We start from the raw sequence: 24,967 nt of genomic DNA on the forward strand, positions 1-24,967 counted from the left end.
TGGGGGTCGAAGGAGGTAGTTTTGGGGGTCGAAGGAGGTAGTTTTGGGGGTCGAATAAGTGATTTTTCAGATGGAGGATGGTTTTTCAGGTTAGATATGGTGTTTTCGGGGGTGTAGGTAATTCGCACTGGAAGCATAGAGGGGGTTGTTTCGGCCATCAGGGAGGGTTAAGGTTATGGAATGGGGCAATTTCGGGGGCACAACTTGGGAGGGGAGCCATTTCTGGTGGTGGCTGAGTAGGGGAGGGCGGTCATTTCGGGTTAAGGCGTGAAATAGGGCTGTCGGAGGTGGTGATGGGGTTTGGCAGGAGGTGGCTATGGCTAGGGATTTTTTTTCTTTTATTTTATATTATTTTTTTAATTTACATTTTATTTATTTTTTATTTATTTCAACCAATCATGTGTTACCACGTGTCTTAGATAACCTGTTATATCAGGTTGATGACCGTTTGAGACCAATGAAAGCAAATACCTCATAAAGTTAGGATTATTCAATAATAATTCAAAGTTGGGATTATTAGAAGCAATTTTTCCTTAAAACAATAATAAAAATACACCCTTTCAACGTAACACTTATAGGGCTTGTTCATACGCATGCACAAGGAATACTCCCTCATTCGCAAATTAATGATTTTATTTTTCTATTTCAAATGCGTATAATAAAATTACAATTTTTTATACACGATACTTTGTCGTATAAATTTTTTTTTATACATGGTACTTTGAATTGCTTTATGTTTTCAACATTAAACGATTTTCATTTCTCTCTTATTTTCCAATCAATTCTTTACATTAATTTGAAATGAATGGAATATGAATTAAAAAGCTTCAATACAAATACTCCGTTGCAACCATAATAATAATCATACTAATATGAAACTGAAAGTCTGAAACTCATGCCTAGTTTGCTCCATCCCAAGTTAGCCAAACATAGCATATGGCACTATGAAAAGACAATGATGCCCCTCTTCTTTTTATTACTTTAACGCAAATTTCTCTCCCAAATCCCAACACATTTGAGAGGTAAAAATAAATGGATGGTTAAAAACTGACAATAAATTCTGCACAAGAAAAGGGGATTTTGGTAGTGATAAGTACTAAATAGAAATGATTAAGCTAGGGAAAGTGGAACTATTAAGAAAAGCTATATATACACAGTAGATTACTAGTAGCAATTGTTCAAAAAAGAGTGGAATTGGAAATCTTAATTTTACTATGGTAGAGAAGTCACCGCTTTTAATGCAAGTAACGTTTAATAAGGAGTCTAGCTATTACCAAGATTGAGGGGACGAAAAAAGAAATAATAATCCTAAAGTCTTATCGGTGAGATAGATGAAATGCATGCCTCGTGTTAGCCTATATAATAATTCCTTTGTATGTAACAAATTCATCCTATTTTACATAACAATTCAACCCTGAATAAATGAATAAATAAATCTTCTTAACATTACAGTTCAACTCCCACTTTAAATTTGAAATAGGTACTTATAAGTTATAATGCACCAAAATGTTGTGAATTGCGAAGAAACTAAGCTAGTCTCATATATGGATTAATTAAGTTGTTACAAATAACAAACTAAGGATTATATATGTATTAAAGGTTTTTACCCTAACTAAGTAATTAATTATAAATAATTTTCATCCTAGCTAGGGAATCAAGAGTAAAAAGGATTTTGCCCAAAAAGAATTATTAATACGGATTTATACCAATTAAAATAATATTACAACTATGGAGTAATTATTATTATTATTAAAAGTCAATTGTATTGCGCAACACTATTTAGGTTTTTTTTTAAAAAAAAAACCACAACACTATTTAGTTTTTACTAAAACAAAACTATTTTTACTTAATAATATTTCTTTAAGTTGTAGAAGGCACAAAAAAGTGATTTTTTTTTTTTTGTACATTCTATTTACCTAGCTAATTTATTTAGAATCAATCTTACATAGTGTTTGTCTAAACTTAACAAAACTTATCCAAACTTATTCTAGTTGTAAATTGAAATGGCTAGTTATACTAGTATCATTATTTTTTTTTTTCTAAATTTATTTTATCGAAACTTATATATTAAGTGAAAATAAAGTATAGTGCTATTTGTTTATTGGAGCTAACTTGACTTTATATTTAGCTTACAACTTGATGATAAGCTATTTGTTTTCCCATCATGCCTTTATTGTCTCATTTTTCTAACGTTTTGTCATTATTATTTGATAAAATAAAAATTTAACATTTTGTTTATACATGTATAGAAATTGTACCATTTGTTTTATCGAAAAGACAATAATCAGTTTGGTAATGATTGGCAAGTGACATATATTAGCATCCGATCAATTATTCAAGTGGAAAGCTAAACGACGCTATCAAATATTTAAATAACGTCCGTAAAATAAACTAAAATTATAAATTTACCCTTTTTTAATCAAAAAAAATTACCCCCTTTAATTTACCCCCCTCTTCATACTACCCACCACTACCACCTCTTCATACTAACCACCACCATCACCACCACCTCCTCCTCCTCTTTTAACTACCAACTCCTTACCTCCGCTTTCACAATCTACACAGCTGTGGTAATGACGAGTAAGGACAAAGGGAAGTCGGTCGCCGGCGGAGAAAATGTTTGTTTTTTTTTTATTTTCTAAATTCGCGGCAAACGCCTGGGTTTTTCGCACGTCCTAGGCTCAAACGCCTAGTTTGTACGAACAATCGTGTGGTTGTATGAAAAATCTTGGCGTTTGAGGTGAAACGCCTAGTTTTTTTAGAATACCCTAGGCTGAAACGCCTAGTTTTTTTTGAATAACCTATGATGTTTCGAAAAAACTAGGCGTTTCATCCTAGGGTATTCGAAAAATCTAGGCGTTTCTTGGGTTTCGAATTTTTTTAAAAAAATTATCGCGACGTACTGATTCCGTACGGTTCGACGAGCCTTTGGTGAGCGTCTAAGGTTGTGTTTCTGGTATTTCGTCGTTATCCATAAGATCTAACGAATTTGATTTTGCAAAATTTAAAAAATTTGTTTGATTTTGAAATTCACGGTGGTTGGGGTGGTTGTTCGATGAGCATTAGTGGCCGTTGACCACTAGAGAGAACGGTAAAAAGTTTTGTGTACAGTAAAAGTGTGAAATTGAGGTAAAAGTAAATATTATTTTTATAATTGTTATTATAAGGATAAATACGTAATTTTACTTTATTTTGCGGGCGTTAGTTAGATTTTCGAGGGCAATATTTAACAACCCCCTTATTCAACTATTAATCTTATCTGGATTTTTTTTTAAGGAAAATGATAAATATAGCCCTTAACCCTAAGGGCTATGTATAAGAAGTTAAAAAAGGAAATATTGAGAAAAAATTAACACTAATAAGATCGACCTGTGCGTGATTTTGTCATGAATTCTCAACTTAATTCTATTTTGGGAAGTATATTTAATGCTTATACATACTACTAAGGGTTACATATATCATTACCTTTTTAAAAATACTACGTATTTTTTAAAGTTCATGAAGAATTTCACATAACAAATTAAAATAAAAAAGGTTCGAGATAAAATTTAAAAAAATAATAAAATAAAAAATAAAAAAATAATAAAAATGTGTGCTGATTATTGTGCTACGTTTGCGATCAGCATCTCCAAGATGTTAGTACGATTCAGTACTTATATATGTTATGGGTTGACTTGCAATACACGGCATTTATTAGTATATTCTGTGAGAGATTGCAATAATAATACTTCTAATAAATTGTTGCATAATAGTTATACATGACCAAAGCTGCTTATTTAAAAAAATAAAAAAAAATTAAAAACAGTTTTATTATAAGAATTTGGGACCTAAATGCATTAATCCAATTTTAACCTTTCTTTTGGATGAAAGTAATATATAATACTCGTATTATATATGAGTATACAATTTATGTTTTCAATACTTTGTAGATGCAAACTGGCTTAACTTGATTGATGTTTTGGGGGTGGTATCTAATAAAGTTATGTGATCAAATTTCATCTCCACAAAATTCTCATATATACTATATAATTAGTCATCACAACATTATTTCAACTCATTATATATATATATATATATATATATATATATATATATATATATATATATATATATATATATAGTAGTATTAGACTATTATAGAGTGAAGCTCTAGCCACCTGAGCTATCACTCACTCTCTTGCATTCCTTTATCGAAAGTTGCAGTATACTCATATCCTAACACACTAACCTATCTACGGGTATGATATGGATGGTATGGTGGCCTGGTTAATAACCACAAACTATAAACATGCTAGAAATTGTGACAATTTTTCCAAATAACCTAAAATTATACTCCATACTCCTATATATTATATTAGTATTATTTCAATTGGTCGCAACCTTGATTCGGTTCCAAAACAACCCTAGTTGGTTTTGCATGAATTCCCTCCCAGCATAAATGGATCGGAGAGCTAGAAAACAAAAAATTATTTACTACCCTCAATTGGAACCGTACTTTCACCCGAGATTTGATTTGCATTAATTTATTGCTAGTTTCTACAACAATTCATTTTTAAACCTTAAACCGATTTGACATATCGTTGGATGAACATGTGCATAAAGAATTGCTTTGTCAAATTAAGGGTCTGTTCACTTCAGCTTAATTTCAGTTTAGTTCAGTTTAGTTCAGGTCCAATTAGTTCAGTTCAATTCAACTCCAATTAGTTCAGTTCAATTTAGTCCAGTCCAGTTCAGTTTAGTTTAGCTCCTAATTTCCTTCTCTCATAAAATATTCATTTCAGTTCAGTTCAGTTTACTAAATATGAACATGCCCTAAATATCTAGATGTTTTGAGGCATTATTATTTACTATTTCTTCAAAGTTTGAAATTTTATAAAGACTAATCAACAAAGGAGCTAATCGTGACTTAATTTTGCATTGTGATTAAGCTATAATAAGGTCCTACTACAATTAAAAGGTTAATAAGCTAAGAAAAAGTAGGTCACTAGCTATTTTACATATCAAAATTAAAACTTAATTGGTGTGTAGTTTCACATAAAGTGAATAACTCAATTAGACATCTTAACCCCTCACGTGTCCCCTTGATTTAATTTTGACTAGTCAAACCTCTTTAAAATAGGGAAAGCATAATAAGAAAATCTCCTATTAAATGGAAGATCTTTGCTATGAGTCTACGACCTTTAAATCAAATTAAAACAACTTCTACGTAGTGTATGATACAACTTATTTTGATCAATCAAAGACGTACTTAGAATATTATTTTTAAGAGATAGAAAACTTTGAATTTGTTTGAATTATCTTTAGTTCCATACTAGTAAAAATAATACGAAGTAGAGCATTATGGAGAGTTCAGGTTGCGCCCGGCCCCTATGTTCTGCCCATGATTATGTGGTGTATTACGTTAAGGAAGCTAAAATTTGATGATTTTGGTTTTAGACTTAATTTCCTTATTAATTTTAGGACTAGATAAGACTTAAAACTTTTTTGTACTCAGTATAAGATTCATAGTTGTAACATACAAAGTATTCATCTATCAATCGAGGAATATCTTTCCTTAATTTTCTAAATATTTGCCATCACATCAACATCAATCAATCATTGACAACACATTATCAAATCATATGATATTATTGTGTTAAATAATAATAATAATATATTAATGTTTCATGTTAATTCTACGTGTGATCAACAATTTTATTATTTGTATTTTTTTTTTTTTTTTTTTTTTTTTTTGCGGTAGTGCACCACAATATTATTGCGACGTAAAGTTTGGAGAAGAAAAAGGAGACATACAATGTCATGTGTGAATATATGTATATGTGATGATCTCGTAGACTTTTTACAATTAAGAAGCTTTAATATCTTTGATCCTTCTTCACGTAAGGTAAATATGGCACCTAACTTTTACTAGAAATAAATACTTAGTGTTAATTACGTGTTCTTCAAATTTAGAATGTTGTTAGAAAATGCCACTTAATTATACAAACATAATTATGTTTTTATCGAAAATACTATCCATTTAACAATCGACATAATCTCTAAGAATTTACTATGTGTTTGATTTGAAATATTATCTAATATCATTCACATAATCACATATAGCTTTCAAAATGGTTTTTTTTTATTTTTTTTTATTTTTTAAATATATAAATTATATATGGAGTATTATATTATTAGCTAGTACGAAGTATATTGTATGTAAATACAATTATTCTTTACAAAAATATATATATATATATATATATATATATATATATATATATATATATATATATATATATATATATATATATATATTTATTTATTTATTTTAGTGTACCGACATGCTAAACACTTGTCAATATGTAATAAGAGTACGCTATGCTTAAGTAGTAGACTATCCTCTAATATTCATGGCGCCCCATAATACGTTAGACAATTTTTTAGTATTAGTAAGTTAATTGTTTTAATTTTATCTATAATGAAAACCTTAGTTAATATAACTTTCAAGAAGATCAAATTAGTACGGTAGAGTTGATAAAACAATAATAGTTAAGAATAATTACGATTTTATCGAAATTGTACTTTTAGTTACAAATCCAAACATTAGTATTTTATGTTGGGAGCCCATAATCATCCATGTTAAAGTAAATATATTTATATAAAATTGAAAAAAATGTAAATCTAGTAAGTATTATTTTTGACAAATAAGATATTACGGGATATGACTATGAAGTTGTAGATTATGACAACAATGATGATTTAAACTACTAGTAATTGATTTTAATCGGAATCGACTTGAAGAGAGTATCTGGTCCGACTCTACACAAATATCGACTTAAAGTAAAATAATTTAGGGCTAGTTAATTAAAAGCTTAACTATCAAAATTAGAAGGGCACATTCATACCAACAATTTTATACAGTATATTTCCTTCATGTATAAACTTTGAAATTAAGGATTAAAAAAAGAAAGAAAGAAAAAGAAAAAGAAAAAGAAAAAAAAAAAAGAAAAGGAAATAGAAATAATGAGCTAAGTGGAGGGAACCGAAAAAGAGAAATAGGAAAAGGAAAGAAGTGAAAGGAGGGATTGAACTTACTAAAAATGATCAAAAGCTGCTTACTAAATAAAGCATAATTATTCCAACCCTAGGGTAAGTGTTACTGTATTAGGGAAAGTGCAAGCCATAGTTGTATTTATAATATAAAGTTTTTATATGCATGTGAGTCATGAAATTCAACTAACCCTTTAATTAAAAATTATTTCATTTATTTCATAATATAGTTTTTATTTTTTTATTTTGAAGATTCAAAATATCTTTTCTATTTCTATATATTTTTGAATAATATGTAAAGATTATTATACCCTCACTTTTTTAACATTATTCATTGTACTTTCTAAATTACTCTTTAATTTTGTATATGTCTTGTACTTTTTCCATTTTATCTCTTTAACTTTTGTTTATAATTGTACTTTTTACTTTTATTAATGTACATCATCCACTTTTTCCTCCTATTTCTAATTATCGTGAAAAAACACAAACAAGAATTATATTATGAGACGGAAGGAGTATAAAATTAAAAAAAAGGGTGCAATTTATTCCTCATAGTCTGAACTTCATAGTGACATGTTTGATAAAGAAATTACTTGGTATCCCAATGTTTCTTAATTGAGATAAAGTTTATTAAAAGGTAAATTCATCTTGGTGGGTCTTTTTTTGGTCATTCTATATGCATGTTGTTCTGCGACTTTTGCTAGGCTTTTCTCTTGGGAAATTAAAGATGTGTACTTTTCCAGTTCAGTCGTTTCTCTTTCAACCTTGAAGGATACCCTACATATTCACTTTAATTTTGAGAAAAAAAAAAAAAAAAAATCTATAACTGGTCCAAATACATGGATTATAACCTTCAATTTTAAACTTTTTTTTTTTTAGACTCAAAAGTAAAAGAGATCCAAGTGTTTCCTATGAACCCTATGAGACCTCGAAAGACCACTTGAACTATCTATTTTGCATTTAAACTATAAATTTAGCCGATTATATACATGCCTTCTTTTATTAACTCAAAGTCACTACATGCTTTATGTGACCGGTTAGTGGACATATAGTGGACATATATGTTCCAAACAACATTATTTGATTCTAAGATATCTCCCATATCATCACTTTAATTTTCGACTCTAGGTCCCGAAATCTTTGAAAATAGTCCAACTTTGTGTATGTATTCAAGTTTGGCATTTGGAGAATAATTTAGAACTCAACAAGATTATGTACTAAGTTGCTTCTTGGGGTTCCTAGAGGGTCCTAGGTGGTCAACTTGGTGTTTAAAACCATCTCAGTGATGTATTGGCTCACCCCTTGTTATCATGTCTTGAGATGTCTTGATTAGTTTGGCCTTCGTGTTGCCTTGAAGTGACCTTGGATTGGCCCTATGGCAAGCCAAGGTTGTATCCTCATTTGCAAAAAAGATAAGTGTTTATTTTAATGATGAAGTGTTTTGATGTCTTGTCTACCTATCTCATGCCCATGCCCATGCCCATGCCTAATGCGACAATGCCTTGTGTCTTGGTAGCGTGCCTTGGTTAAGCAAGTGTACGCCTTGTGCCATGGCCTTCCCTCATACTTAGCATACAACGACACACTGCTACCTTTGTTTAGCCAAATTTAAATGTTTAAATAGATTAGGCTGGGAGAGGGACAAATCGAAGCAACATAGTATTGAATTAATAGATGGTAGCTGCCTAGCCACTCCGTCATAAACAATATAATTGTGAGATTGAGGGACAGCTCTACTAGTTAAGAGTTCCCCTCCCATTTTCAGGCGATCATGAGATCGATTCTCATCACTCGTCCTTGTAACTCTCTTAATACCAAAAAAAAAAAAAAAAAATTACTGTTTATGATATATCTAATTACTGAGAATTTATTCTATTTAAACTTTAAACTTATCTAATAATTTTTGCTTGATATAAGTTTTAAAAAAAGAAATTAAACGCCCAGAAAGAAGACAGGAAAGGAAGGTTAAAAAATGAAGATAGTCTAATTTTAATATTGGTTATCGGAATATTGTCTTGGGCTAGTTATACATGAAAATCCATTATCCAAGTCAAGCCCAGATATCTCTTGGGCCACTTATCGTATTTGTAGACTGCCAAGTAGAACATTAAGTTAAGTACAATATTTTTTTTTGACAAAAAGTTAAATACAATATTACATTAGTACGAAGTATGATTATGACTCGAGTATTAACTAGTTATAAAGCACAACATATACCCTCAAAAATGTGTATAAAATTATGTACAAAATGTGTATTTATTTTTTTTACTCTCAATAATATGTTTAATATCATTAATACATTTAATGTATTTTTTTTCATACATAACTTTTAGGCATAGTGTGCTACCAATTATACCCTAAAAAATGTGTACAAAATGTGTATTTACTTTTTTACCCTCAATAATATGTTTACTATCATTAATACATTTAATGTTTTTTTTTTCATTAAACATAAATCATCAATTAATTCGATTTTTTTTAACAAAAAACATGTAATGCTTTTTTTTTAAAAAAAATTCTAATTCTTTACACTTCATATGATATTATTATTATTATTATATAAAAAAAAATAAAAATAAAAAAATACAATTGTACGTACGAAGAGATGGTTTATTAATTATTACCAAGAGACTATTTATTTTTACTCTTTCATAGTTGCTCTTATTATTTACTATCTCGTCGTCCTTTAATTGCAACTATTGTTAAGGTTTATTAGCTTTTGAAATGTACATATAAACAACATTTTAGAATTTGAATGAGATTCATATTATATAGTACAGTGATATTTCAGCAGACGTATGTTATCAAGAGGTATAAATAACTTAAAACCCTTAAAATTAAGGGAAATGGATGTTAGGAAAAAAAAGTTGGTATTAATTATGGAGAGAATTTAAGAGGAAAAATATAACTAATTGGTTATAGCTTTTAGTATGAGTGAGCCTAGACAATTATGCCCTTACTAATACCAGTGCAAATTACCAACATGCCCTTTGAGTAACAAATCATGTTACTCAAAATGAGTAATTTGAATTTCCTCCTTTAGTATTGATATAGATATTAGATGGTCATCGTAGAACCTTAAAGAATTTACATTATAAAGTTTTTAGCTACAACATTTTAAATATTATTACTCCGTATGACCAAAGCTAACAAAAAATTCATTTGAAAAAAAACACGCTAGAAATATTATACTAAGTATTATTGAAACATGCACATCAATTAAGAGTTCTAAACTAACAATTTCCGCTTAAAATATGAAGGGATGCAAATCAATTAAATATTATTTAATAATAATTTTGAAATAACACTGTAAACTTTTGAGGGTTTTAAAAAATAATTTTCTTAAAAGATTTTGGTGGCTTTCTCATACTTATACAAATTCACCACATAGGCACATAAACCAAATAATGCGTATTAAAATTTACAGGTCTACCACCCAAACTAAATGTGTAAATACATGCCAATACTACTTCTCCGCAAGAGCTAGCCCCACCGCGTGCATCGCACGCGTAGGACACCCTAGTATATATTAAAACTCAATGAGAAGATATGAGCCTGCCACGTGTCATCATGACTAGGCAGATGATGTGGCGCTAGGTCATTTCTTGAGTGATTCTTATACCCTCAATTTAAGAGGATGTTTTAGTTGATTAATCACCACCATTATTCTCTTGATAAATAACTCTCATACCCCCCATTTAAGAGAATGTTTAAATTATTCACCTCCCTTGATACTTGAGATTCTTCTTTTATGTTCTTTCATGTTTCTCTATAAATAAAAAAAGCTTTATTTCTGATTTTTACACTTGAAAAATATATCAAGCATAATAGTCTAAACACATTCTCTATTGGACATAAGTTACTTGACTTAAACTTTCCACCCAAAAGTGTTTTTGTGTGGAAGTGGCGTGTTAACCTTAGGATTTGTGCCGAATACAATTAACACCTTGGTTTTGCTGGAAATTCGTTTTCAAAACAATGATTTGTATCACGACGCACCGATATAGATATTGTTTGTGAGCTTATACTTTTTCTTACTTATATATTTTTATACTATTTGTACTAGATTATTACTCCTTTATTTACAACACAAATGTAACTAATTAAATCTATATTATTTTATCATATAATTTTTATTATAAAACCTCATTTATAATACATTATACATATAATAATGACCCGGGGCATTGCTCGGGCCAAAAACTAGTTATATTATTAAATCATGGAAAATGATAAACATAGCCCTTAGGGCTATGTATAAGAAGCTTAAAAAGGAAAGATTTAGGAAAAATTGACATTAATTACACCAATTCATACGTGATTTTGTCATGAATTCCCAACTTAATTCCATTTTGGAAAGTATATATATTTAATGCTTATACATAGCCCTAAGGGCTACATATATCATTACCCTCTTCAAAAACTTGGATTTGATTAATCATATACTTGGTATGTTGGTTATATGAATGATAAATATTTTCACCCACAAATAATTTTTTATTTGCGTTAACCCTTGAAACTTAATTTACCAAGAATTATTATCAATGTACCGGTCACATTAATCTTATTAAATTGGTTTATATTAATGAGTTATTTCCTTCGTTTCAAATTAGATGACACATTTTGACTTTTGACATTATTAATTTACTTTGCTTTGACTAACATTTGTGACTTAAAGTTATAAAAAAAACATAGTCATGTGGGATCTTGTTACATTCATTTTAATGTGTACTTAGTTAAAATTCAATTTTTAGTTTTTTTTGACAATAATATAATTAAAGACATATATTCGATTGAATTTTTCCATTGACAATCGTGATAAAAGAAAGATATCAACTAATTTGGAACTGAGAAAGTAAATATTTTTTTGAGATTGTAAAAAGTTAAACATATCAATCTTTAGTATAATCCTCAATTGGGTTTGGGCCGGGTCATTTTGTCTCTAAAACTTCAAGCATAAACAAATTTATGGGTTTAGGCCCTGTTCACTTCACCTTACAAAAATAATATTAAGTAAAAATAATTTCAGTTTAGTAAAAATAAGTTCAGTTCAGTAAAATTCAGTTTTCTTAAAGAAGAATTGTAATAGAAAATCAGTAAAAATAATTTCAGTTCAGTAAAATTAATTTAAGTTCAGTAAAAATAATTTAAATTCAGCAAATATAATTTTGTTTCAGTAAAAATAATTTCAGTTTAGCAAAAATAAAGTGAAGTGAACATGACCTTAGTCTCAATGACACCATTAAGTCAATAATACACTCCGATTTTAATTTAAATCAATAATTCATTTGATAACATAACACACATCATAATCTCAAGCGAGGGATATCATTTCAATACAAGTAATTCGCAAGGAAAATTAATTCATTTAACGATGATTATTTTTTCACAACTATTTCTGAAAAAAATTGATCCTTTTTTGTGTCTAAAATTGGCAGTAAAATATCATTTTCTGGGTTGGCAAAATGTAACCACTACTCAAAATAGTTTATGAAAAAATACAGTCCGTTGTCCAGTCTCTGTCTCATTCAGTCATGTGCTGCTCGGTTCCCACCCTTTCTCCCTCGAATCTTCTTCTCATGCTTCTCCACTCTCTCTCCATTTTCTCTCTTCTTCGTCAAATCACTCATTAATTCTGCATTATTTGATGCTTGGAGATCGTTCTTTAGCTTCTAAACTGGTAATTTTTCATGCATTTTTTCTTTCTAAACTACCATTATATGATTGTATTATATGATTCTGTATGAAACATAATTTTCTTGAGATTTGAATGATACGCTTTTAGTTTTCTACATGGTTAATGAGTTGGGTATAGTTTAATTTGTTGTGTTTGTTCTTTGATGTTGGTGAATCTTGGAAATTAATCCATATTTTTGTGTATTTATATGATTGCTTTGTGTTTGCAGTTGTGCTTTGCATTATAAATTGAGCTTTGAGGCTAAGAAGATTTCCAGGTTGTAATAGTTTGTTTGTTGATTCAGCTTGATTTTTGGATTAATGGGTATGTGGGGTTTGGGGGTTTTTATGCAATTTTGAGTTGAATGATGAAGGTCGAATGAATCTATAGAAAATTGAGATTTAGGGTTATTTGTAATCTATGGTTTTGGTAATGTGTAATTCCGAGGAGTGTTTTTGTGATCTTTTAAGACCATGAACATCTTCAGTAGTGGTTCATCTATTAGTAGGAGTACATCTACAAATAGGAAGAATGCCACTGCTATTGGTAGTCCAAAAGTGTTTCTCCATAAAGATAAATCAGACAACTCCAATGGATTTCGCCGAGATAGCTTGATCTCTCGGAATTTGTGTTTTCTCTTCATTACTGGACCATTGATCACCTTTTACTTATGTTTATCTTTTGGGTATTTCAATATTTTTCCCGATTTGGGGTTGGTATTTCATAAGTATGGAGCTTCATCGAGTAATTGTGATGTCTTTGATGGGAGTTGGGTATCGGACTACAACTATCCTTTGTACAATTCTTCTGAGTGTCCTTTTGTGGAACAAGGTTTCAATTGCTTGGGCAATGGGAGGAAGAATAAAAATTACCTTAGATGGAGATGGAAGCCCAAAGATTGTGACATCCCTGCTTTTAATGCATCTAACATATTGGAAAGGCTTCGAGGTAAAAGGGTTGTTTTTGTGGGAGATTCTATGAGTCGGACACAATGGGAGTCTTTTATATGCCTGCTTATGACAGGAGTGGAGGACAAGAAGAGTGTTTACGAAGTGAAAGGAAGGAACATAACGAAAACTACGAGACACTTGGCTGTTCGCTTTCGTTCCTTTAATTTATCTGTGGAGTTTTACCGGTCTGTTTTCTTGGTTCAACCTGGTATTGCAACAAAGCATTCTCCAAAGAGAGTGAAGTCAACACTCAAGCTTGACAAAATGGATGCCATTAGTAAGGAATGGGTTAATTCAGATGCAATAATATTCAACTCGGGACATTGGTGGATACCGTCAAAGTTATATGAAACGTAAGTCTTCTAGAGTTCTGGTGCATATAAAAGCATGTGATCTATGTTAATTTATGGATATTATGCAACTTTGTATTTTGTAGTTTACAAAAAGATGTTGCACGTGAGGAATTTAGTCATTTAATACTATTTAGACTTTAGAATCACAAAATATTTAGGAGCTCACAATTCTATGAAGTTTAGTGTGATCTCGTAACTTAAGACACGATATTTTTTATATGTTGTGTGTATGTGTACTTGTCTCTCAGCATGTGCCCTTCGATGTTGGGTTATATGTATGTTTGTGTGGAGGCAGATGTATTTCCAGGCCTATGTTTTACAGGTTTACACCTCTCTTCCTCTTTTTCAAAGAATTTATCTCTAATGATTTCTGTGAAAAAGCCATCTTGTGTGCATTTCTGAGGATTTTAAAATTTGGGGGAAAATACAACAGTCATCCTTGAAAGACAACCATGCTAAAAGTGTAATAGTGCATATTGATAAGTTTACTTATTGTACCTCTTGAATGGTCACTGCTCTTTACTAAATTCTTGTCTAGACCTAAAAAAAATGTTGTCACTCTCGCAGCCTTAACGTATGGGAGCTGCATTGGTCAATTCTAAAACAGATGGATATGGGTTAGTAGGAGTGACAAAAATAAGTATTAGGGTGGAGGCTAGTTGTAAATGTTAATGTATGCAAAGATGCTTCTTGATGTTTTAAAGAGTTAAACATGGATACTTATGCAATGTCATAGATAGAGAAATGAGAAAATTGGCTTATGAAATCAATAATTTCTCAAATCTCAAACTAGTTTAGAAGTAGGATCCCTTAGATCTGGCTCTTTGAAGGGTTTGATGTAGTAGTGAATACATCATGCTGTGTAGGAGATTCTCTTAAAGTTATGCATGATTTTGTCATAGGTGTATGTTTGTGCCTCATACCCGGAATATACAGAAATTTCAGTTCTCTGCTCCTTCCTTGATTATGTCCCGTGAAGAGTAATGCAGGTGTTGAATGCCTGGAATAGGGTGATCTGGTTGGTGTGATGAATGACAGTTATGGATGTAATATGTCTTAATTGATTTAAGGAACACAGTACTAGTTGATATGTTACAGGAATTAGAAATTAGCTGACTTTATGTCAAATGATTTAAATTGTCATTACTATAAGCACGAATAGTGTATGTAGGGTGTCTTTCTGTCATTTTCCTCCTAGCCAATTCATTGATCTAGACTATAGAAAGGGTAAGACTGAACATATATGCCTGAACATATAGAAAGGGTAACACCCAGTGAAGACATAATTTTAAGTGATGATGGTTTGTATATTTGTTGAATCAATGAAGAGTGGAGACTTATTAGAGCAGCTATCATATATGAGGAAACAGTAATTCGATTCTTGGTATTGATTTATACATCCTAATTCCTCGACAAGCCATAATAGCTTGTGGTTGGCATGCCAATTGCTAGATTGCATGTTGTTTGTGATGTATTACGAATGTGTCAATCTTTAATTTGAAAATGCATAGATCCCTAAGTGTGGCTGCAGTTCTTTTTTTTTTTTTTTTTTCTATTCATAAGCTAAATTCGTTTAAATTGTCTCCTAACAGGGGTTGCTATTTTCAGTTAGGTGGTTCACTGAAGCTTGGGATGTCAATACCTTCGGCCTTTAAAACAGCTATGGCCACCTGGGCTTCATGGGTGGAAGCTTCAGTAGATTCAAAGAGAACACGTGTTTACTTTCGTACTTTTGAGCCATCTCACTGGAGGTACATTGAGCAATTCCCTCTACATGCTTCAAAATTAGCTTATCGCAATGTGCTACACAAACATTTATTGTCTCTGCCATTGATGAATTGATCTGAGTGTTGAACTACAAGTTGAAAAACTAGCCCTTTTTAAAAAATAAAAATAAAATAATAAAAAAAAATGTTTAAGCTTATTGAGAAAATAAAAATAAATTGTATTTCATTCAAATAACTTTACTCAGTGATTTAAACTTCGTATGTAATATAATTGTGAATTATTCCCTTACTTTTCAGCTTGTGTGTGCGCATCTGTGCATGGCCTAGCAATACACTGATTTGATTAGTTTATTCATTTCCCTATCTTGTTTTTACCAGTATCCAATCCAGCGCACATTGCACAGTGATGCAATTTCCAGAATCAGATTATGATTTTAAGCATCAGAGCCCATTCTCAGATGTGGTAATCGATATAGTGAAGAAGATGAGATTTCCTGTTAAAATGTTGCGTATCACTTCCATGTCTGCTTCTAGGGGTGATGCACATGTAGGCAACTGGAGTGACCGTAAATCTTTTGCTGATTGTAGCCACTGGTGTCTGCCTGGGGTTCCTGACTTTTGGAATGAAATTCTGTTGTCTGACCTTTTCTCTGACAAGGTACTGCCTAAAAATGATTAGAATAGGGTTGATTTCAATCTTTCAAGTAACATTTTATCTGACCCTTTTTCATGTCATTGTTGATTATCATTTTACAGCATTACCTCAAATTTCATTTTTTTGCATCGTCATTTTGGGTGCTAAAATTTTGATTTCAACGTTTCTAACCTCTATTATTTAATAATTTTAAACAACTGTTGATTTTAGAGGGAAGTCTTCTTATCCTTTTGGGCCTTTCCTATTCCAAGTTCTTTAGGTACTTGGTTGTCAGTTTTGACAGTGTGTAGTTGTATTGAATAATAAAATCCCAGAACGTGTGTTTCATCTCATGGCAATAAATAGAAAATGTATTGTTAAACAATAATTATATTTTTAGACCACATGTGCTTAGAAATTCACGTCTTTTAAAATTGTCATTTTTATTGTGTTTTGGGGATAGGTGAAGGACCCTCAAGGTAATCCTTTATTCCAGTTGTTTATTGGATTTTGTTATGCTGAAGGTTCATGAACAGTTTCCAAATGGAATTCTTTATAGATAGAGACTGTTAGCCTGTTAGTGGTCATTCTACCAAAATATTTCACTAGATAATGAAAGCTTCAATTACTCTATTACCAAGTATTCCGTAACATTTACCTCAAAAAAAAAAAAAAAAAAGGTATTCCATAACATGTATAGTACAAGGCATTTTCATTTCAAGTATCCATGTTGAATATCCAAAATCATGCAGACTTTTGAATTGCGTTACATGTTTGTATCCAACATTTAAACACATTCCAAACACATTCTTGTTTTGGAGTACTTGTCAATTTTGGAATTGTACTTCCAGCTCCTCCTTGGATAACTCGTTGCTCTAAACATTCTTCAGGATATATCAACATAGTTCTAATTTTCATTTTACTCTTGTTTGCAGATTGACTGAAATGAAAAAGTTCAAGTTGGATTCTTCGACTTACGTACTCCATTATACATTACTTGTCCTCTATTTGATAGGACAGATACACATTGGAGAAGTTGCGGCATTTGTATCAGTACAGAGATTTTCTGCTAAAGAGACTGTCCTTTGGCCTTCACTACAGATTTTTCCTTCCACGATTTGTGTATGAAGAGGAGCTGTAAATGAAGCCTTGGGAGGTTCAAGGTTATATTCTTTCAATCACCTTTGATCAATTGTTGTATGTAGAAAATATGAATAGTTGCTCATTATAGAACATATAAGTTGCAAAATTGTACATACCTTTTCTCTTTCAATATCTTCGGGCTACTTGGTTCCATATCCAGAGAACGTCTGTGCATTGTGTAAGATTGTATCATTGATCGACATGTGTGATATCGGTTCATAAAAACAGGGATTAGAGAAAAACTGCTCATTTTCAGATTGTTTGGGGACTGAGGTTCGAAATTGGGTGGGAGAAGCATATGATTAATAATTTTTTGTAATTATATGAATTTAGAATGAGCAAAACAAAGATGTCTTCGAAGCTTTGGCTTCAAGCTTTTACTAACTTTAACCATGTGATTTATGGTCTTTAAGTTTAAGGAAAACAAAAAGAAAGAATTATATAATTTTCTCTGTATTTAAAAGCAGTCAATCACTCATTATAAAGATGCTTGGAATGCAATACATTTTGGTTTTAGTCTTTGTGTCAATGTCAAAGTAGCATATGTTTAAATCTAACGGAAACTAGATCTAGGACCTTCGAAAGACTAAAATTCTAAATATTTCTAAATCACTCTGTCCAAAATTAAATTGACAAATTACTAGTCAATTACCAAAAAAATAAAAACTACATTTCAATCTCCCTAATTTTTTTTTTTTTTTTTTATATACAATCATTTTTTAAAATTCCATATAGACCATATTACAATCAATTATTATGCCTTTGGTTAAAAGTGAATGTGAATTATTTTACTTAATACGAGTACTAAATTATCAGTTACGGGTTGATTCATAGTGGGTCATTTTAGTAAAAACATGCAACTATGCAAGAGTTCGTTGATCAATATTCAAACATTTTAGTATGGAAAATCCTAGTGGTGAAAGCAAACTTAGCAAGAGTCAAGTATTTTTCAAATACAAGATGACAGCCTCAAAATCTTAGAATGTAGTGCAAGTTTCTTAATTATATGAACTTAGAAGTTCAATCAACATTCAAGCAACTGAGTTCATGGATGGCTTTATATATGTGTTTATTCAAACACCTAAAACATCATCTGCTCAAAACTACATTTGCTTTCTTTAATTGTAATCAGCTTCAATGGCTCAACCTCAAAATTTCAACTATCCATTTTTCCCCTTTCCACCACCACATGCTTTCCCGTTCCCGCCGAAACCAGCACCTCCCTTTCATCCCATTTCTCCAACAAAACCAACCCCACCATCGCCATCAAACCCTCCTCCAACGCCAATAGGCCCGATACCTAAGCCACCTCCCCATTCTATCCCTCCACCAAAGCCCTCAAACCCTCCTCCAACGCCGAAACCTAAACCACCTCCGCACTCTCTCCCACCACCAAAGCCCTTGAACCCTCCCCCATCGCCTACACCTAAACCACCTCCACACTCTCTCCCACCACCAAAGCCTTCAAACCCTCCTCCATCACCAAAACCCAAACCCCCTCCACATCCTTTCCCTCCACCAAAGCCCTCGAACCCTCCTCCAAGGCCACCTCCACACCATGTGCCTCCCCCTGCTCCAGCAGTAAAGCCGCCACCACTGCCACCAAAGCTTCCACCACCACCTCCTCATGTGGTGCCCACTCCACCTCCTGCTCCAGGGCACCATGCTACCATCATAATTGTCTTTGTGTCTCTTGGAGGCGTCTTCTTTCTTGCATTCCTCTCAGCTGCATTGTTTTGCTTCATCAAGAAGAGAAGAAAGAGAATGATCAAGGAGACTGATAATATAACTGTTGATGAACATATGCACATTCATGAAGAAGCTGTACGTGGTCCTCATGGCGAGCAAGCTGTGCTCGTAACCTTCGAAGATGACATCCATACTCATGAAACTAAAATAACTGATGAAATAGTGAGTGGGACTTCGCATGCTAGGGGTGCACATCATCCTCATTCTCTCCAAACAGCTGCACCTACGTCTGAAGCTGATCATCTCCACATTGAGAACAAGGCTCATGAATGAGCTGAAGAACATGCTATATATGCATGCACTGAGGACATAAACCAACGTTGAACGAAATAAGTTTAACCATGTTGCTTAATATTTGCTAATTTGTTTGTACATTTCAACAAATAAAGTTCAGAATTCTTTCTTTCTTTCACGAGATATTTTTTCTTAATAAAAAAAATAATTATGATTGCATTTTTCAGATACTTCTGGTAACAAAATTTAAGAATGACAAAAATGAGAAGGGCTAATATTACATACGGCGTACTCACGGTCAAGAGTGATTCAGTGACATGATAATCTTCTAACTGGGAAATACACCATTAATGCCGAATTCCTAATAAGTAGTAATAACGGTGAAAGAAGGATACTCCAGCTGCATTAACACCAAATCCCCAATATCAGCATCTCAGCAGTGCGAGATTAAGTCCGCATTTGTTACCCATTGCTGGAATAAAAAACCATAAAACTTGAAGATACTGACTTGCTGAGTTGCTGGCAAACTCCAGAGTTTTGAACATTGAAATCGATATCAAATTATGTATTAGCATCAATTCATGGTACACTTGCAATCTTAGCTGATATATGGACCCTTCCCTTCAAGAGTTCATGACTCACTATACAAAATGCGGAAGAAAATCCAAACCTCAAGGATTAGGAGCAGAGAGATGATTACGACATGAACTTTACAAAGATGATGATGGAAGTCAAGGATCGATTGCCATGGGAGTAATACGCTTCTTAGCTGGCTTGCTAGATACAGGAGTGCTTGCCACTGGTGATGCCTGTTTGTTATCTGTTTGGCTATTCCTTAAAACAACAGGGCAATCTTTTGCAGTTTGGTTACTCTCTAAAATAACAGTGCTGTCTTTTACAGAAGCTTTGACCACCATTGCTTCAGGCTTCTTTTGACTAGAAGTCTCATCAACATGACTACTAGCAGTCTTTCCATCTAAGAAAGTCATGAAGAATAAATATAGTGATAGAAAATGTGCAGAATAAAAGGCAAAATTTCTCAAAAATGACAAGACAAACCTGGAAAAGGGATAGGTGTTCCCAGTTCGTCACTTTGAAACTCTACCAATGTGCAGTATCCATCTTGTGATGATAATGCTAAATACTTTCCATCAGGCGACCTATCAAAAGCTACAAGTTTCAGTATCCATCTTGTGATGATAATGCTAAATAAAGTTAACCATGCTATTCCCACAGAAGGGAATAAGTATAGGGAGGACATTACCATGCTATATCTGTTATGGCTGCATAATGCAGACCAGCCAAGATAGCTAGAGGGGCAACACTTTCTGTGTCATAAATGTACAGTGAATTCAGAGTTACCACAGCAAAAATGAGCCGGTATGGAAGTTTGAAAAACCCAGCTGTTAAAGACAATAAAGGTTCATTTAATAACATCAAATTGTGAAATTATTCACCATATGCATCAAACAAAAAAAACTATATTACCTGAGTTTGATCCACGAAGGTTAAAAGCCAAAGGGCAGAAATGCACTGCTACTACAGGCTTGCTGGCACCGGGAAGCTGCAATGCAGGTCTGGATGCCAATGAAAATAGATTAGTTGTGCTCAGAACAAGGGAGGTGTACTCAATTTGAATCAAGAAAATAACAAAATAATGCATGAAAATGCAAAAAAAGTCATCTAAAAAAAGAGCAGGCAACAACTTCCATTCTGGAGTCAAAAGATGCAACTTACCTTGAAAGATCTTTTCTGGAAAATACATAAGCAGTATTGATAGATTCAGAATCAGGTGAACATTTGTATAAACCTGCAAGAGAAAGCAGTCAAGTGTTAAAATTAAAATCAAGCTTCTTAGAAACTTCAGATTTTTCATCCTCATAATTTCATCTTGATGTACTCCACATATATCAATAAATTGGAAAATTCCCCTAAATGGGGATAAATCTACCTCCTACCAAGGAGGAAAAAAAAGGATAAAACATATAATTTCACAAGTAAATGAATCCCTACCAGCAGGTGCTAGTAAAAATGAACCATCAGGTGACCAGGCTAATCTTCGAAAGAATGATGGCAACGTCTCATCGTGAAAGAGATGACTCTTCAAGCACTGCATCCCCAACTTTGACAATGTCAGTACTCATCAATACTAAACACAGTTGGTATGAAGACTATGAACAAGTCATTACTAACCTTGGTATCATCTGCAGATTGCTGTTCTGCCTTTACAATCACATGCTGACAAACATAATTCATCTTCTCTACTCCCTTTGCCTTCTGAGGTTTGTTAACATAAATTCTGCAAGTTCTGTCAGAACTAAGTGATGCAACAAACTTGGACAATGGATCCCATGCCACTCCCTGAACATAGTGTTGATGTCCATCCAAAATCTGATGGACAGAGCCTGAATGACAAAGATTTACAGTTATAAACAACAATGGAACAACAACAGGCAGGTATTTCACATACAATTCAAAATCTCTGTGTACCTTTCTCAGCATCCCATATGATGCAAGAATTGTCAACAGACCCAGAGATAAGATAAGCTCCATTCCTGGACCACTGCAGATCCAATACATCTTTTCTATGAAATCTGAAAAAGAAAAATGTTACATCAGACACACAGGATGCTAACAATTTAAAAACTAACAACTATTATTGATGCCTAAAACAAAATTCTCAATCTATCCCGTCCTCAAACATACAATCTGCTGATTCCACCAATGACCAACCGCATAACTCAGTTGATAATCATGATTCCCAGATAATAAACAACAAGCCAATATTAATCTTAAGACAACGGAATGACAAAAGTAAGTCCAGATGTGCATATGCCTGGTATTCAAAAACAAGATTTCAATACAATGAATGATGATCAAATCAGGTTAGAACAATGGTTTCCAATCCCTTGTGAATTGAAGCTGTTGAGTCATGACTTGTACAGGTTTCATACAGTGATTGAAGTAAACAAATCTCCATGCATTTCATAAACTTGAACCCAGAAAGACTGCTTTCATATCTCATTTAGCCATTACTTCTCTACACTGCCTAAAAATATGCTTACAAATAGAATCAACAACGTAAGGTTTGCTAAAGATAGATTAACAGTTGATCAGAAGGTAATCTTACGACAACGTCTTCAGAACTTTCCAAACTTGACCAGCATCTGATAGATGAGACTTCCATAATATAAGTTCACCTCCTACAGTAATAAAAACTCTATTCAGAAATCAACAAGTAATGAAAAGCCAAACTGGAATTTCAATATCACAGCAAGTAATTTACATACCATCTGCACCTGAAGCAATTAAATCTCCTGTCCACAGCACAATCAAAAGAATACTTATTAGCATAATCATCAAAGCCGCAAGGAAGTTCATGCAAAACTAGATACATGCATATGCGGACTGTCTGCAAACTAGAAACAAGAATTTCCATACACATTGTACAACTTTAGTTCCACCTACTTTTGAGTATTTGACCTCCATACTTTCTTTAACTGCACAAGAAATCATAAACAAGGACATTGAAGCATAATATTTTCAAACACAGATTGAAAGCTTGGAAGTTTGGAACAGACCAAAAAACTTTCATCCAATTAATCTGGTCAGTCAGCCCTCCTATCATGTCCAAGACCCCCTTCTATTCTCCCAATAATTCAAACGCAATTAGTCTGCAAATCATCTTGACATCTAAAACATATAATTATGAAACACAACGTTTGACACTTTATGATTGAATATCAACTGAAGGAAGATACTTATAGTCCTTTTGAAAACTAGGCAACTAGCATACTAGCATCATCACTAAATCTTAAGGTATAAGTTCCAACAATTATCAAAATCAAGCGCGATGAGTCACTGGCAGAAAATATAAACTTCACAAACTGAAAAGAACTTGAGACAGCCAAATTTGTCAAATCATCAATTGTTACATATTACAGCAACCAAGAACAATATCAGTACAGCCCTAAAGGTGAGGCTACTGGCATCTTATCTTATTATACTATTTTAAGTTTTTAGCTTCAGACTTTTTAACATGTGCGAATAGAAAATTAAAAATTGGAAGTGCATTGTGCATTGAGCAAGTCAGCAAGATTAATTCTTACCTGAAGGAGCGAATCGAAGAACATTCACGGCAGAACTGTGATAAGAAAGACTAGTTTGATAGGAAGCTGTTGGAATTTTATTTTGCGCTTCTCCCGAATCCACTTGCCAAATCTGAAATCATCCGATCAAGCAGTTAAAACACAGGAGAACACCCAGAACAGGTCAATGCCATCACAGATTTTATGATTAAACATACACGAAACAACGAAACTACCAAGAAACTAAATATTCCAAAGATGCGCAGCATGTTTGCAAGCAAGTCAAAATCATGTTAAAGAAGCATGATTAAAATGTCTGTTAAAACAATAATAGACCTATAATCAAAAACAGAAATGTTATTCTCAATATTACCGACTATGATGATATACTTGATCATTTTCATTCAATCCCAGAAATGTTATTCTCATGCCCAATTGCACAAACTAATTCAAGATTCAAACTTACCCTAAAATGGGATCTAATTGATTTAGAATTGTTAAGAGCGCTAGTGCCGTCAAACAAATTACACCCAAAATTGAAAAAATTAACAAGAACCCACAAACCCTAACCCTAATCCAGCTCCAAAATTCGCATAAAGACGGTTAAATTACAATGATACTAAAGTATCCCACAATAATCGCTAATCATACAATATTCTTCAATTAAAGCATTTACAATCGAAAATTCAAAATAGGGTTTAATTGGAAAGAGGTGAAATAAAGGAGAGAGAAAGAGAAAAACCTTGATATCAAAATCAGCGCCGCCAGTAGCGAGAAGTCCAGAAAAGGGATGAAAATCTAGGGTTAGAACAGGCTTAGTGTCGTGCCAATTGATCTGAACTGTTCCTCCTTTCATTATCTCAGTGGATTTATGAGAAATTGAGTAAAATTCTACTCGGAAAATTTAGGGTTTTGAGAGATAATTTGGGAAATGTTTGGTTATTTCTACCTATCTGATGGAGGAGGAAGAAGAAGAGTGGGGTGTTTGGCGCCATTTCTGTTTTGGCGGGAAATTCGAGATCTATGGTGCCTTTCGCTAAATTAAGAAAAAATCATGTTGAATTGGACTCGGTTGATCATTTAAAAATGGAGAAAATATATGGTTCGGCTCACGTTTCATGTCGTGTCTCGTGTTTGGCCAATAGGTTTTCCATGTCGTGTTTGTTGCCACAAACTGTCAGTTTCCCGATATCTCAGTACAAGAAATTTCATATGAGACAACCTATCTTATGCCTTTGTGCTTTACTACTATAAATGTTGTGGTGAAATTAGTCATTGTTCTACCAAAAAAAAAGGTTAGTGTCATTGCGTGTATGTTTCTCCTTCTTAATGCTTGTTGCGCATATGAGGAAGGCTGACCTAAATCGAGTCTTAGGAATT

General features: G+C 32.6%; 3 protein-coding genes across 3 annotated transcripts; 2 read left to right on the top strand and 1 right to left on the bottom strand.

Moving 5' to 3' along the window:
• Positions 1 to 12,552: 12,552 nt before the first annotated feature.
• LOC145563266 (protein trichome berefringence-like 7) lies at positions 12,553 to 17,669 on the top strand. The gene is made up of 5 exons (XM_081623710.1): positions 12,553 to 12,712; positions 12,939 to 14,012; positions 15,605 to 15,763; positions 16,118 to 16,397; positions 17,309 to 17,669. The coding sequence occupies exons 2-5, from the start codon at positions 13,183 to 13,185 to the stop codon at positions 17,315 to 17,317; spliced, it is 1,278 nt and encodes a 425-aa protein (XP_081479836.1). The 5' UTR covers positions 12,553 to 12,712; positions 12,939 to 13,182; the 3' UTR covers positions 17,318 to 17,669.
• Positions 17,670 to 18,618: 949 nt separating this feature from the next.
• Positions 18,619 to 19,672, top strand: LOC145563268 (uncharacterized). Its single transcript, XM_081623712.1, has one exon. The coding sequence runs from the start codon at positions 18,654 to 18,656 to the stop codon at positions 19,536 to 19,538; it is 885 nt and encodes a 294-aa protein (XP_081479838.1). The 5' UTR covers positions 18,619 to 18,653; the 3' UTR covers positions 19,539 to 19,672.
• Position 19,673: 1 nt separating this feature from the next.
• Positions 19,674 to 24,838, bottom strand: LOC145563267 (chromatin assembly factor 1 subunit FAS2-like). Its single transcript, XM_081623711.1, has 12 exons — positions 24,330 to 24,838; positions 23,609 to 23,720; positions 22,790 to 22,816; positions 22,630 to 22,702; positions 21,990 to 22,093; positions 21,693 to 21,904; positions 21,513 to 21,609; positions 21,237 to 21,309; positions 20,988 to 21,076; positions 20,764 to 20,902; positions 20,559 to 20,659; positions 19,674 to 20,475 (listed from the first exon to the last, which is right to left on the bottom strand). Exons 1-12 carry the CDS (start codon positions 24,441 to 24,443, stop codon positions 20,231 to 20,233), a joined length of 1,386 nt encoding a protein of 461 aa, XP_081479837.1. The 5' UTR covers positions 24,444 to 24,838; the 3' UTR covers positions 19,674 to 20,230.
• Between the last annotated feature and the right edge of the window lie 129 nt (positions 24,839 to 24,967).

The sequence above is a fragment of the Chenopodium album genome, chromosome 10 (genome assembly GCF_948465745.1).
Source record: "Chenopodium album chromosome 10, dcCheAlbu1.1, whole genome shotgun sequence".
NCBI lineage: Eukaryota > Viridiplantae > Streptophyta > Magnoliopsida > Caryophyllales > Amaranthaceae > Chenopodium > Chenopodium album.

What these genes read in the sequence shown, in the direction of transcription:
- LOC145563266 (XM_081623710.1), top strand. Translation starts at nt 13,183, where the DNA reads ATGAACATCTTCAGTAGTGGTTCATCTATTAGTAGGAGTACATCTACA. An exon ending in CCGTCAAAGTTATATGAAAC is followed by an intron (nt 14,013 to 15,604) that starts GTAAGTCTTCTA and finishes GTCTCCTAACAG; the next exon opens with GGGTTGCTATTTTCAGTTAG. An exon ending in TTTGAGCCATCTCACTGGAG is followed by an intron (nt 15,764 to 16,117) that starts GTACATTGAGCA and finishes TGTTTTTACCAG; the next exon opens with TATCCAATCCAGCGCACATT.
- LOC145563268 (XM_081623712.1), top strand. Translation starts at nt 18,654, where the DNA reads ATGGCTCAACCTCAAAATTTCAACTATCCATTTTTCCCCTTTCCACCA.
- LOC145563267 (XM_081623711.1), bottom strand. Translation starts at nt 24,443, where the DNA reads ATGAAAGGAGGAACAGTTCAGATCAATTGGCACGACACTAAGCCTGTT. An exon ending in AATCTGCAGATGATACCAAG is followed by an intron (nt 21,610 to 21,692) that starts GTTAGTAATGAC and finishes TTGGGGATGCAG; the next exon opens with TGCTTGAAGAGTCATCTCTT. An exon ending in GCCATAACAGATATAGCATG is followed by an intron (nt 20,660 to 20,763) that starts GTAATGTCCTCC and finishes AGCTTTTGATAG; the next exon opens with GTCGCCTGATGGAAAGTATT.